General features: G+C 37.2%; 1 protein-coding gene across 1 annotated transcript; it reads right to left on the reverse strand.

Annotated features, from left to right (window-relative positions):
- Positions 1–10,646, reverse strand: LOC139732980 (zinc finger protein 330 homolog). Its single transcript, XM_071643817.1, has 11 exons — positions 10,614–10,646; positions 9,172–9,315; positions 8,340–8,359; positions 7,677–7,747; positions 7,059–7,138; positions 5,735–5,861; positions 4,292–4,396; positions 3,479–3,525; positions 2,526–2,643; positions 1,129–1,260; positions 1–272 (listed from the first exon to the last, which is right to left on the reverse strand). Exons 2-11 carry the CDS (start codon positions 9,289–9,291, stop codon positions 121–123), a joined length of 972 nt encoding a protein of 323 aa, XP_071499918.1. The 5' UTR covers positions 9,292–9,315; positions 10,614–10,646; the 3' UTR covers positions 1–120.
- Positions 10,647–15,336: the final 4,690 nt, after the last annotated feature.

The following is a 15,336-nucleotide window of genomic DNA, read 5'->3' on the forward strand; positions in this document are numbered from 1 at the left end:
ATACAAAATTATATCTTACTACAATAAAACACTGATTCAAAAGAAAATATATGATGATGATGAATCTTTAGTGGAATACATCACCAGCAAATCACAGAACTTGGAGATGCAGTACACTGATTATGAGTTGCCACTAACTTTCATCCTAGCTATACTATCAGTAACATTCTCTTCCTCATCTTCCTCGCCATCTTCATCTTCCTCATCGTAGTCATCATCGTCGTCATCGTCATCATCTTCCTCTTCATCATCATCACCCTCCGAAAGATAGCCTGCATAGAGTAAGTTCGGGAATGGAATACATCAACATACAAACATAAGCCCTACTGCAGGAGTGCAGATATGCTGAGAAATTGCATTTTCAATTAAAAATTATCTAAATTTCACTGACAAGGTAAAATGTTGTGACTCATTGAGCAACACAGCTGTACTCATGTTTGTTACAAGATAATGATGTTAACAGTTTGTTTGTGTGTTTGTTTGTTTTTTCACCTGTGGCTGGGGTAACGAGATTCCTTGTTCCAGTTCACAAGAAATTATCCATACCAAAATCATATTCTATCGATCCAAACTACCAGTAATTACAAACACACTTTCAAATGGTTTCATGTCATTGCTTCTACTATCGCACTAGAAACCGCTCCCTTTGCATCTTGGGATATTTTCTATCATCTCAAACCAGGGGCTTTTAACAACTTTCTAATGAGATATTGCACTGACGTGATAAGCTCTACTACACACAAAACATTACTGTCAAGTTGACAGCCTTTTTCAGTGACAGGCAAAGATTACTTAACATTATAACACCCACCATTAATTGTATGTAGTCTAGCATGCCAGTGGCTGGATAATTCTGGCAAAAATTTGATGTTTAAACACGTACCGTACACTAATGAGAGAGGTACAAAGCCGTGTCAGAAAAGATTCTGCAGCAAATGGAAAACTACAAAAATGCATGTTAACAAAGACACATTTTGTGCCGCTAACAGTTTATACATTCATGTCAGCATGGTAATACAGTGTACTTTGAAAGAAACATCATGCAATGTAACTTAGGCACAAAAACAAGAACAAAAGAAATTGAGTTTTGGAATGAGGTTGGTTGGGAGTCTGACTATGACTACTAACCTCTATTGCCACCCCCTGCAGCCAATTTCGCCCAGAATGCATCGTAGCCTGAAGCCCCTCCACCTCCAGCATCGTCGTCATCATCCACGGCTCCGTTCGCCTGCTGTTGTCGGCCAAAGTCCACTCTACGGACTGGAGAAAAAAGAAGAACACCTTCAAAAACAACCCTCTGTGTTCCTTTTCACAACAGGCATATGCATAGTTTCACTGGTGTAACATCTTGACACAAGTGGATAGTATTGTTTTCACTTCAACCATGAAACTGAATACTGTACGAGCTGAAATTTTCGCGGTGGTTTTATTTTCGCAAATTTCGCGAATCGCCTTTGAACCGCGAAAATAACAACGCGCGAATAACTAAGTTCAGTTAGACCCTCGCAACCACGAAATTAACAACACGCAAAAATGTCCTCCAAGTAGCAATTCGCGAAAATATCTGTACGCGAAAATTTCAGCTTGTACAGTAGTTTGTCATGATGAGATGTGTATAAAACCTCCACTGAATGTTCATTTTTCTCAATCACTGCTACAAAAGATCAAACTCAGTCAAATAAACATAAAAAAAGAAAAGAAAATAAGCTGTGTGGATTAAATGAAGTGGCCAACCAAGCAGCAAAAGAACAGACTGATCAAGTAATGCAAACGTTTTGGAGTTCAGAAATGGTTTGTAGGTTACTGAAACACAGGAAAGATATAGTTTTCTTTGTCACTTTATGTGAAAATGGACATTGAGTGAAGTTTTGTATGAGGATCAGTTGGGGTCTTGTGAGACCATCTCATTATCACCTCATTTAATTAGAATATGGTGTGTGCCAAATATTTCATGGGGTTTTTATTTTCATGAATTTCGCGAGTCGCATGCTATCCGTGAATTTAAAAGCACACGAAAATATTAACCCTGATCCCAACATGAACGCGACATGCATGCATACATTTCTCTATTCAGCACAGGACTCCACAATCACAAATTTAACCACTCACGAAATTCTCAGGAATTGTTGTAAAGTACTGATTCGTGAAAAAAAGACTCACTAAATATATGGCATATACAGTATGTAATTTCAACTAGCATCATTTTGTAATGGAAACGTGAACTTTCAGATTCCGTAGCATTTTTACCTTTATGCCTGATTTTGATGAAACCTGTATCATTCTGTTTGATATTACCCTATTCATTACAGCCAACTTGGAGAAGAGTATCTCTTCCAGTAGCTATCCATGGTGAATGCAACACAGGCTGCTAAATCTATAGAGACAGGACTTTCTCTTGTCCCTGTAGCATTTTGTGGAAGTCTAAAATATCATACTAAATTTTATAGAGTATTTAGGTTTTTCTCACTCTGGTTATAATTTGTTTAAGATTTGTTTGATTTGTTTGGATCAAATTAAGCACTTACTTGACATGGCAAGATCTTTGGTGTCTCTGGTGTCGAAGCCACACTTGGGACAGGGTATTGGCTGATTCTTGGAATATTTCACACCTTTTCTCCTCACATGGTCATCACAAAAACAGATCTGGAGAATCAAGCACATCAGGAAAGTACACTGGTATTAAAGGGATCGTATAGTTTTGGTTGAGACCTAATTTCAGGTTTCTAACATTTTTTGGTGAGATAATGAGAAACCTCCTATGAAATATGACAGAGCATTAATTCTATGAGGAATCCAACGTTTATTTGATGAAAATTGGTTCTGAAATGGCTGAGATATCCAAAAAAGAGGGATTCTCATAAAGTGTGGGACCCACACTTTATTACGATTGCTTTGTTTTACTTTATTTTTGGATGTATCAGTCATTCCAAACCTGATTTTCATCAAATAAACTTAGAATTCCTCTGAAAATGGTATGCTCTGTACTATATCAAAGCGTTTTCTTGGTATCTCGCAAAAAGTTTACAGCCCAATTCTCATCTCCACCAATACTGTACCATCCCTTTAAATAGAGGTAATTCTCTGAACACAATGTGGCAAGCATTTTTTTTCTTTCAACAAAATCTTATCATGGCTTGATGAAATGTTTGTGTTTGACTAGTCTGAAAAGAATGCTATCTTATCTATGGCAAACATCAATCTTCAATAAGGTAAAGAAATGATTTACAAGAAATCAAGCTTCTTTCCTACACCACACTCTCCATATTTCCCTCCTTGCATGCAAAAAAAAAAAAAGAAGAAAAAAAAGTACACACCTTTCTTTGGAATGTCATCAATCACATCGGTCTTCTGACATTTGTAAGTTTTCTGGTTGTTACATAGAATAATATCCATGATACATAGAAACCTATTCAGTTCTTTACAAAAATACAAAAATGCCACAGAATTGATTCTGGACAGGAAATTGAAATCTACTTACCTTGCATTTTAGACATGTGTATTGTCCAAGTTTGTTACAAGATCCACCTGCATAAAGTATAAAGCCAACAAGTGATTTTCCATTACATGGAACACATTGCAGAAGCCATCATAATGGAGGTTTTCAGTGTAATAAGTTCCATATCAGCCTGACACACCCAATGAAGCTTATACATTTGATCAGAAATCTGTGTGATACCCCTTAATGTTATGTCATCGACAAATTTTACCAGGGCATGGATAAGAATTCAAATTCACAAAACACTTCATATGCTTTTTCATCGCAAAGCAACTTTTTCTCACTTTCATTTATTTATTGTTTATAATTCAGTATTAATTGGTCAAAAAAGATAGCATTTACAGCAAAGATAAAAAAACCAAGTGAATTATAGAATGACATAATACAGGAAAAAAGATGTAGCATATCAAAATGAATACATTAAACATTATATATCAAATGTGGGGGTGCTGTAACATAGTGGATAAGACTCCCGACTCCCAATCAGAGGACCAGAGTCTGATTCCCGCCCAGTGCTTACATCCTTGGACAAGATGTTTTTACCCACTGGGTCCCTCTCGACCCAGGTGTATAAATTGGTACCTGGCAACGCTGGGGTAACAATAATGGCAGGGCCCTCTGGTAGAGCAGTGGCAACTCTGAAGAGGCTACCCTGGAAAAATAAGACCTTAATATTATGTGATAAAAATCCCCTGTATTAACAGACAATTATACAGTTAATCTAAATTTCAACCTCCATATTTGAAAATGAGTGAATAGGTTTCTAGTTCATAAACTGATTTCTTTTGGACTCACATTTATAGTTTTCAGACTGGAGTTGCTGACAGCTGGCCTGGTGTTCAAACTGATCATCCTCACAGAGAAAGCCCTTGCAAAACGCACACTGGAACACACGACCACCTGATGGAATCGAAGCACATAAATACAGAATACAATTTCATTCCCCCTGTGTATCTATTCAAATGAGCCTTTGACCTTGTACAACTCCCTTCACACAAACATAGCAACTGTTACACCTCAAAACACACAACTTTGACACAAGCCACTTGAAATCTCAGCCAAGTTACACTGACCGTTACACTGACCCATCCACTGCAACTTTGACAGAAAAAAACTTGTTACCTGCATCAGTCTACACTGACACACCAATTGTGACTCTGACCCAAGACACTTACTTGTGTCAGGCCACAAGGACACAGCAATTGTGACTTTGGCGAAAGATACTTGTTATCTGTGCGTACGGTTGCTTACAAAAACTGTAACTTTGACACAAGGCACTTGTTATCTGTGTCAGGCTACACCAACACATCAATTGTGATTTTAATGAAAGACACTAAGTCAGGCTATGTGAGAACACATCACTTGTGACTAGTCACCACGTCACCCAAATAATGTCACAGAGACTAAAGCTGAGCAAACTTCAAGCATTCATCTGATGGGAAATGAGAAAGTTGATATTTGTCCAAAAATCAAGAATTGATATATTAAAGGCATTACAGACAAAACAAAAACCCAGCTTTAGTGCTTCAAAATAGTTCTAAACTGTGAGTTAGGGACAGAAACGCCCAATGTAAAAATATTAATCAATATAATCAATGTTCAAGTAAATTGTTAAATATACAAAATGTGCACAATAGTTATAATAAAGTTGTGTCTAGAATAAACCATCTATAGTTACGGTTTACTGAGAAAAATAGTGATATCTCCTCATATTTCAAGCTTTATTACAAAATTTTTATACGGTAGGATGTTTCTGTGATACAACTGACCTTCATATAAGCATAAAGTGTGATCACTCAAACACCTTTTAAATCACTGCTCCCAATGGTAAACAGGACCTTTAATCTGATGGGAAACAAGAAATTTGATGTTTGTCCGAAAATCAAGAATTGATACAATGTATCTTAGCTATTGAAGCTTGCTTGCACACAATTCAATACAAAATGTTCCACATTTGCATCATGGTTGAAATATGTGACTTATTTCCCACAAATATGTGATATACTTCACACAAACATGAGGGAGTCAGTACTGTAAAAGTGGAAATTTTCGCACATTTTATGCACCCAGAAACCAGCGCGAAAATAAAAGCACGCAAATATTTTAGCTTGCTATAGATTCCACTAGTTCATGTCTTGATTCCACGGGTTTGAAAACACATGAAACTCATTTTACCTGGCGGAGTGTAAAAAATCACTCCTGCAAAAATATCCACTTTTAACAGTAATTGCAGCTTACCGTGATCCCAAACGCCTCTGTCACACTCTAAGCACTCTGCATCTATGAGGGGGCATTCACACGCATGCACTGCTAAACACTTCTTTCCATGGCAGACGAAGGCCTCACAGAAATCACATATAGCACCCTGGTCATGAAAAGAAGGATGAATGTGAGGAAGATCATAGAAGTACGACCCATAAAAAGTCTTGAAACTACAAACTACAATTCAAATTTTAGTTGGTAGTGCAGTCGACCAGGCTGCCTCTGTTTTGTCACATGGTCACAACATTTCATCAATTTATGCCCCACATTACATGTGCATGAAGCTCGTTGATCATAAGCTTGGACCTTGTAATTGACTTTTGATACCTTTGCAGACAGCCATTCTCATGTTTGTATCTTTGTTACCACATTCCATTCCCTTTGGCCTTTCCTAGCTGAATCATAGCTGGAAAACCAGAAATGAAAACAGACAAATGAATAATCTGCAAACATACTGTCAGTGGGAATGTTGGTACATAAACGTATACCCATATGGAGGTACGGAGCAATTGAGGAAAAAAATACAGTCCTACACACTTCACAACACATGACTTTTTGTTTCACATGTCTACAAAATGCAGATTTTCATTGAGACACGCAAAACCACACAAACTGTCATAAACTGATGTTTGTTTTCTTTGTAACCCCAGGAAGAGATGCAGCACTGTCCTGATATAATATCCCTACCAAGTGCACTTGTAAATAGTCGTAACAAGATAAGTTCCCTGTGAAGTCTCCACATTGCCCTTCTCATTATGCTTGGGACATCTTCATACAACTTAGCACTTGTAATTTAGCCTGTCAGCGATAGGTTCCTATGGTGAATTAAAGGAGACCTCCTTTTTACATTTGAACAACTATAAATTAGTTATACTGAGGACAGAGATTCAGAATTTGTGATAATTAGGATGAAGAATAAGAATATTTTCTAAAATTTAGAACAAATTGCAATGAACAAGGATGATGACATGGCAGAGTCACCATAAGAATGCATGAGTTGGGGCTCAAGGAAGCAGAACAAAAGAAGAAGGCATGCATAGATTATACACAGGTGAACATGCAAGCAAGCGGTATTGTAATGGAACTGCACTGCTACATTTCTGAAATATGTGAACCTCCTATGTCATCATCCTTGTTCAGTGTACTTTGTTTAAGGTTTTTCAAAGCATTGTTTCTCTGCTCAAGAACCACAATAAATTCCACAAATCTATACATGGAGTTGTCGATTTATGTACTACATGATGTAAAATTATGAAAATCGTCTGGAATGTCCCTTTAAGTATTCTTTTCAGCTTCTCACCACCATACCGAGACCTGTTGTAAAACGACCCGGGTGTTTGATGACACAGTCTCCTGTTTTCATCATGCACTTCATCTTTCCTGGAAAAAAAAAATAAAGCGACAGTGAGGATTTGTATAAAACTTAGCACTTAAAGCTTATGACTGACAAGTATTCAAGTCATGATTTAACATCATAAATTCTACAAAAAAATGAGTCTGTTTTCAGCCTTAACAAAGTATGAAGTGAGAGAAAAAATAGATCAAAAGCATACAAACAATAACATATGACAAGAGATAAGGAAGGTGAAAAAACCTATTCAGAAATTTATATTCACTGTCAAAAAGCAAAACATCCAAAGGTATCTCAAGAGCCGTGTTTTTAATGTGACCATAACCTTACATTACATGAAGTCAATTCTTCCATATTGTATTCTAATGATCATAGTATATCTTTACTTCTAAATATAAATGATATGCACATTGCAGATGATATCGATGTTACAACACTGATTGTTACTATTCTATAACTGATCCTGTTCAAACACTGATTTCACAAACTAAGTTACTGATGTTGAAACATTCAAACTTTTGAAGATATGAAAGGTTAACAAACAACCCATAAGAATTAGAATCTTACCACAATGGGCACAGACTGGTAACTTTTGAACAGTTGAACAAAAGTAACAGAAGGCACGGTTCTTTTGTTTCCTGCATTCAAAGACAAACATATAAATATCAACTTTGATTGGGTAAGAAGCCTGCAAGTGAATAAGAACTTGACACATGCTTCCTATTGTGATGAATGTGTGTGATCTCTCGAGCAAATTTGTTTATTTGTTTGTTTTTACTTTACATCTGACAAGATGGCTGCCTAGCAAATATTCAGCTGTACTAGCTGGTCTTCCATGGGGTGCAGTAGTGAGTGCTTGAAGAAGACCACTTCACCGAGTGATGCATTAGGCACTTTGCAATGAATGAAGCGGGATCTTCTACACACATGGGTTGTGACTCTCACACATGGCAACTCTGATGAAATGTTGTTGTCTTTTTCACCCATTTACTGTGTGAAGTGATGTATCTACTGTACGATGTAAAGAGACCACCCCAACTTCATAACACTGTCACCTACAATTCATTGAGATAACCTGCAGGTTTGCAAGGTAGTTACCAGTCACATTACCAAAAAAAAAAAAAAACATACATCACATGAGGGTGGTATATCATGCAATGTCACAAATAAGTTAAGAAATCCTGCTCCACAGTATGCAATATAAAAGCATAAATAGAGAAATATGCCTACCTTTTGCACTTGTCACACTCCTATAGGAACAGATAAAGACAGAAAACAAGTTTTAATGTAATCTGCTATGAGAAAAAAAAATTTGTTTATATTTAGATGCATCTACCGCACAGTAAAAATACCTACATCTTATCGTATAGTTTATTGATGCAAACGTATAACTTATCATAAAGTGCAATTTATTTCACCCGCTTTATGGAGAGGGGTCAGGGGACCAGCTTTCCTCCAGTTTTTATGGGGCTCTTGCTTTTAAGTTGTAGCTAGTATTGACCTGTGCAAATCACTCCACACAAAAGTAAATGTGTGGACATTACACTTTACAATGCACAGTTACCGTACCAATTGATATCCATCCCAAAGGGTACACATGTGCTTGTGGTGCTATCATTTGGATCATTTGCATCATTGGAACAAATTTTCATTAGTTTGTTCTGCAAAATTCTAAATTGATAAGAGTTCACAAAACAAGCTCAAGTCACAATGTCCATGACCCTGCAATGCCAAGAAAAAGACAGCACTGCTAACTTAAACATTTTGACAACATATGAACAAACAATAAATGCAATGTAACACTCATAAATATTAAGTACTAGTCAGTAACCCATCCAATCACGTCTACAAAAACAACATTTAAGGGAGGTGGAGAATCTACACACAAACTCTCAATTCTTGTTGTACACGCTGACACAATGATTATTCTCTTCTTCATTCAATAACAATAATAAGAAGGGGCATAAAATCTTGTAGACGACAACAATCAAAGGACCAACTGTTTTCTGATCTATCATTCCTGCAAGACATTTGAACACTCCTGACGAGAACCGATACTTACCATGGTATAATTGCATGGCCACTCCACCACACTCCGTGCCTCTGTTCCTGACCTGATATTCTTCTGCCTTGCTCGTTGCTTTTCTGCCTTCTTCCTGGCACCTGTTTTCTTCTTAGGCATCTTGAGATGTTATTGTTACAGTACCTTTGGGAAAAACATCAACAAACAAAACCTAAAAATACATACAAAAAATAGTATTAATGATAACATACTACTACATACTCGAGTTGTACGGTTTGTCTTTGTCATTTATTGTCACTTTATCATGACTGCAATTTTTCTAACATGAAAATAAATTCTTAGCATTCTGATTTTTCAGCTGGTGTATAAAGTATAAGTAAATAATGTACTGATGGTACATTGTATTATATGTTTCCATAGGACCCCTGTGTGGTATATGTTGCCCGGCAACAATCGACGAACATGCCGACACACACAAAACACACACACATCATATCAGAACTCCATGTTGGTTGTCAATCATGATAGGCTCAAGACTAAGAAGTGTAAGGACAATAAGCTTCTCTGAAGTTACTACAAGAGGAACAATGGCTAGGATATTGCTTCTGTAAAGAACCAGGTGATGGGACACTCAAGATTCAAAGTGATGGCTGCAACGAGTGATTTTGCACAGTCGTTGTGTATGTAGGCATTGCTCCGGGCGAAGCAGTAAGTATTAGAGGATTTACATATTTCTTTCATTTTGCAAGCAAAACAATCATGGACAAGGGATTCACTGGATAGAGAAGGGCGCTCACTTAAATTACTGGCCCTATCATCTGATCATACTCTCTCTCTCTCTCTCTCTCTCTCATTTCGAACAGTTCACGTGATAAAACCTTGTGAAAAACGACTTCTTCTAAAATATCATCTGAGATAAATCAAAATGTGAATTTCTTCGCATTTTTAGTTACATCTTGCATGAGTTTGACTTTATGTCACGTTTTTTGCGATTTCGGTCCATACGACCTTCTGTGTGAGGCCACCAGGCCGAGGCTAATCTATGAAGTCTTGCGCGTATTGAATGTCATTACTAGGTCTACTAATACTACATTAGTGCGCCTTCCTGCAAAAATGTGCATGTCCGGTAATACCACAGATTCTATCTGTAACAACGTAGACATATATATAGACTCTATAGATCTAAAGGTAGAGCTAGAGTCGAGATTCTACGTAAATATCAATGGCAATGCCTCCTAATATATAATCCTACGTTGCCCGGCACCAACTGACATAGATATTAACGACTGGGACTGAGTCCAAGCTCTAATCTACATTCATCACATTCACAAACGAAAATAGGTTTTGACAAAACATTATCAGTAATATATGTTATTTTTCCAAATTCATACACACGCAGAAACTTCTGGCCTCTGTGGCATGTAATGAATGGACAAATATATATCAGTCAAATTCAGAAAGGATATTAATAAAGTGGCTACCTTGAACAACCCGATGGTGCAGCAAAGTTTCCGAATGACCAAACGTGTTAAAACCATAGAATTGCTATCACAACTGTTAACCATAGAGGTGAATCTCGTACTACCGCTGCTGTACTGCAGCACGAGCGCAGCAGCTTGATAACATAGATCGCGCATACTATGTGGTGGTCGGCTTCAAAATTATGAGACACGTGTGCTTCCATGCATCAAAAACGACTCTAGCTGTCAGTCGCAACCGATCGTAGATGGCGCCTATGAAGCATTCACCAGTTCACCAGATGAGATCGAGAGCTAGCGGGTTACCCGCTCTGGCATTCACCTACTAGTACTAATAGTACTATCAGTTGTAAGCATATCAGCAGGGAGGTGGTTCTTCCACCTCCCTGATATCAGTATCAGCATGACGTGTTTCTTGTCAGTTCATTTCCTGGGCTGGACCCTGTTTCATCTAGGAGTTGGTTTCATGAAGAGTTGTTGACGTGAAAGTGAGAAGTAATGGCAGTAAATACTGCAAAATGATGTTGAGTTGTTTGGTTTTTTTTTGTTTAAACTGTACATGTACGTTTTACTTGGTTTCCAGAATTGTTTATCTATGTATGATTCGAGGGAAAATGAATTCAATAAAGGTTAAGGAAACATAAAAGTGTACTGGGGTGGGGGCGGGGGGCTGCTAAGCGATTGGGATATAAGGGTCATGGTAACCCCCTCGATCCCCATCGCCCCCCCCCCCCCCTGTCTCTGACAGACAGAATCTCGGGCGGAGTTGTTGGTTTTGTTGCGTGGGTTTTGTTTGTTTTTGGCATTAATGTTTGGGGGGTAATTTATTTATTTATTTTTTATGTAGTAGAGAGAGAAAAGGGGGGGGGGGGCAGCAGTTCCCGAGACCTCCTGAAAATAAAAAGATTGCTCATTCAGGGAACCTTACAAATCCTCCATTTTTATAGTCATTATCATTATCATTATCGCTATTATCCTTAGGTGTTGTCATTGTTACTGACTTTCACATCCATAATTTATTCTATAGTACTATATTCCTACAATTTTTACTACTACATGCTCGGGAGTATTACTATATAGGAAATAGGACTAGATGTTCTACTACTACTATCGCTGCTTCTGCTGTGACTACTTATACTCTTCCTTGAAATCCTTAATTGTTAAAGAAAGAAGAAAATTAAATCAAAATAAGATAACGTTTACTTTTTTCTTTCATATATTCAAACTGAATAGATTTATTTTTCTTATAATACGAGATTACAATCAGTTTGTATGCATTAACCATTTCCTTTTGCTCCTTCTAAGACGTTCTTATTTCTGATTTGGCAAATTGGACTGTTGTTTACTATAGTAAATCATGCAGTGACGGAGATTTTTTTTTTAAGTTGTTAAAAACTGTTAAAAAGATTCACAAAGTAAACAATGTAAGCACACACAAAAAAGAGAGAAAAAGTTCTCAATGAATTCTCATCTTAAATTTGAATACCAGGTGTTGCAAAGATCATGAAGCAATTTTACGGGGTGAGATCATTTTGATATCACTACCTAACACAATCCGGTAACAACTATACAAGACAGTCACTTGCTATTTTCACAAGCAAATAACCCAAATGGTCCATAATTTTTCGTGACCTATTTATACAAGTCAAGGTGGTGATAGATATACTATCATATTTCAATATTGTTTTATCAAACATAACGCCGATTAAAGATAATGTTGACACATTGTATGGGCTACGGACGACTCTAAAGCAAAATTATTTTCGCGGCATTTTTGTGCAAATCAGTGCCACTTTTGCATTCGATGCATAACAGCGTATAGACAAGAACTTTCGAGTTCATTTTAATTAAGCGCATCTTGGCTCTCTTGAAATTCGCAAAATTAAAATGCAGACTAAAATTTCTGGTTTTACAGTATTTGATTATCATCATAATTGGACTGACCAGAACTACTATATGAACTTGAATGCGATGTTGTTATCACATTCATGAAATTCTTCGAGTTGTTTTTAATGCAAACAGATTCACAAATTGCCCTACATCGGCATAATTATCGTTATAAGCATTTATTGATCAGTGTTTCTACGCAGTAGGTGACTACTGCAAGCAGCAGCTGTAAGGATGAGAACCAGCCCCATATCCACTGGCCGGCTGTCGGGCGAGGAGCTCGGTGGTCTAGTGGATCGTTGACGCCTGTCCGGAGATTAGGAGGTCTAGCTTCGAATTCCATGTGCGGTATGCTCACGACTTCTTTTGTCATGGCTACTACCAAAATACTGGTCAATTCAGTGCTTATATTTACATCGATGTTGTCAATCAGTTGCAATGCAATATTAATACTCCATAACTTGCAGAACACTTTGCCATGGGGGGGGGGGGGGGGGAGGTATCCTGCATGTCCGAGTACCTCGTAAAACCTTGATAATGAATCAACCCCGTCATGCACTGTGACACTCGTTCCACGAAGTGATGAAAAGTCTTTCCAAATGATGAGAATAACATAAAAACTTGACCGAATAGATTCCACATTCTCCACATTTTGTTGCTGACAATGTGATGTATGCATTACTTTTTGTTTTAGAAATGACTTTATGATTTAACTTTTTTATCGAAAACGAACCAAATCTGAGTTCAATTGGATTATAGAATAATTATTATTTCAAAAGCATTGCTGCTGTTGTTTTAAGATTATACATGTATTTGGTTATCATCGATTCCAGAGTAATAGTGGTAGTCATAAGTAGTAGTAGTAGTAGTAATAGTAGTAGTAGTAGTAGTAGTACTAGTAGTAGTAGTAGTAGTAGTAGTAGTAGTAGAAGAAGAAGAAGAAAAAAAAAGAAGAAGAAGAAGAAGAAGAAGACGAAGAAGAAGAAGAAGAAGAAGAAGAAGAAAAAGAAGAAGAAGAAGAAGAAGAAGAAGACGACGAAGAAGAGTTATAAGCCATAATGTGTACCGGTGGTATGTTTTGTTGCCTCCGTTCCTAACTTTTATGCAAGAGGTAATAATGTCAGAATCAGGTCGAAACTTAATTATAAAGTCTCGTTAAGTTCAACGAATTCGATATGATGTCTGCAAGTGATTATGTTTGGCAAGGATTTAACTCTCCTTAATTATCAAGTTGAAACAGTTTGCTATTATCGTGCCATAGTGGTTGTACTGTAGTCAAAGTTATCATTATTGAGATGATTATCACTGATCTCTGTTTAGGAAAATCAAAATATTGAATAAAGAGCAATAACAATTTATCCGCAGCAAAATAGATTACTAGTACTGAAGTGACCTGCTATGAGCACAATCAAATAGAACACGATCGACACACTCGGAGTTAAGAGAGAGATTGACTTTATTGGAAGAGCTGCATTCAGCCAACGCTCGAGACAGACTGGCCAAAACACTGGACTGCCTGGTCATAAATACATCGGTACATTGCTACTACCAGTATGGTGGTCCACCATGATGTGAGGACACCTGTCTCTTTAATCCCTCCGATATACGAGTGATGTGATATTAAGCCCTCTGGCCGACAGAGCTCAGACACCCTGTCTGGTCCGAGTCTAGCCTGATTACATAATATACTACATTCCTCCCCCCTTAGATTACAACCTCCATTAAAGTGATAACTTGCAACTGCATCAAAATAGAACGAGTTTCTAGGAGCTAGCAAAACTTGGAAAACATCAGTCTTCAACAGTTATATCATTAACACTGCATTCACATAGCCAAATAACCTGAATAAAGTACTAAATGAAAAACACACAAAAAAAACTCACAAAATATTATCATTATATAGGTATTACTTATCATTCGACCAGGTAAAGAATATGGGGTACATATCCTAGACATTACAAACATGAAACAAAACAAAAATAAACAAAAGAAACATTCAGAACATATTAACAGATAGTACATGAAAAAAGTTTCCTAGGACAACATTCTACATGAGCAGCTATGCACGGACTATTCGCTTATAGGGTGTAAGCGGCCTTATTGTCGTTGTTGTGAATAAGAGCATGACAACACAGGAAATAAACAAGCATTTGACTACGCTTGTTACTAACATTTACATAATGTACAATGGAGTTAGCGTCCTTTGAGACACATGTTCACTTAAGCTATACTCTATCGTCAAATGATGGTGACCATTGCGACCCTCACAAACACAGAAAGTTTGGTCAGCATACCCCTGGAATTAAAATACATGTATTATGCAAAATATGGTCACCCTTTTAAACTGACCTGGAATTAACAATGCCAAAATTAATATACGGAAGAAAGTCAAAACAAAACAAAATTGTCAGACATTTGCCCAAACAAACCAAATAAGGATAGCATCACCTAACAATTGTGTGAATGAACGAAACATACCAAATAATAATGATAATAATCATAGCATCTGAAGAGATGATGAGGGAGAGAATATAACTTCCAAACCATCACACTCACGACATGTATACACACAACGAAACTAAAACCCCAAACTGTGTACAAAAATGTAGTTGCCAATTAAGTACACCTTGACAATAAACTCGCCCAGAATTCCAGAACGAAGGGGTGGGGTTGAAGGCATTGTTCTAATGTTTCAATGTTCCTGACTATGGACGAATAAGTTAAAACAAACATGAACTTGACATGAAATGCCGATTTTCAAGTAAATTTTTCAACATACTCGCTGCATTTGGGATTATACTACCCCGAACTTTTACAGTATAAACGAAGGCATGCCTAG

Source organism: Diadema antillarum, unplaced genomic scaffold, assembly GCF_040938485.1.
Source record: "Diadema antillarum isolate AM-2024a unplaced genomic scaffold, OU_Dant_1.0 seq00000459_RagTag, whole genome shotgun sequence".
Classification (NCBI taxonomy): domain Eukaryota; kingdom Metazoa; phylum Echinodermata; class Echinoidea; order Diadematoida; family Diadematidae; genus Diadema; species Diadema antillarum.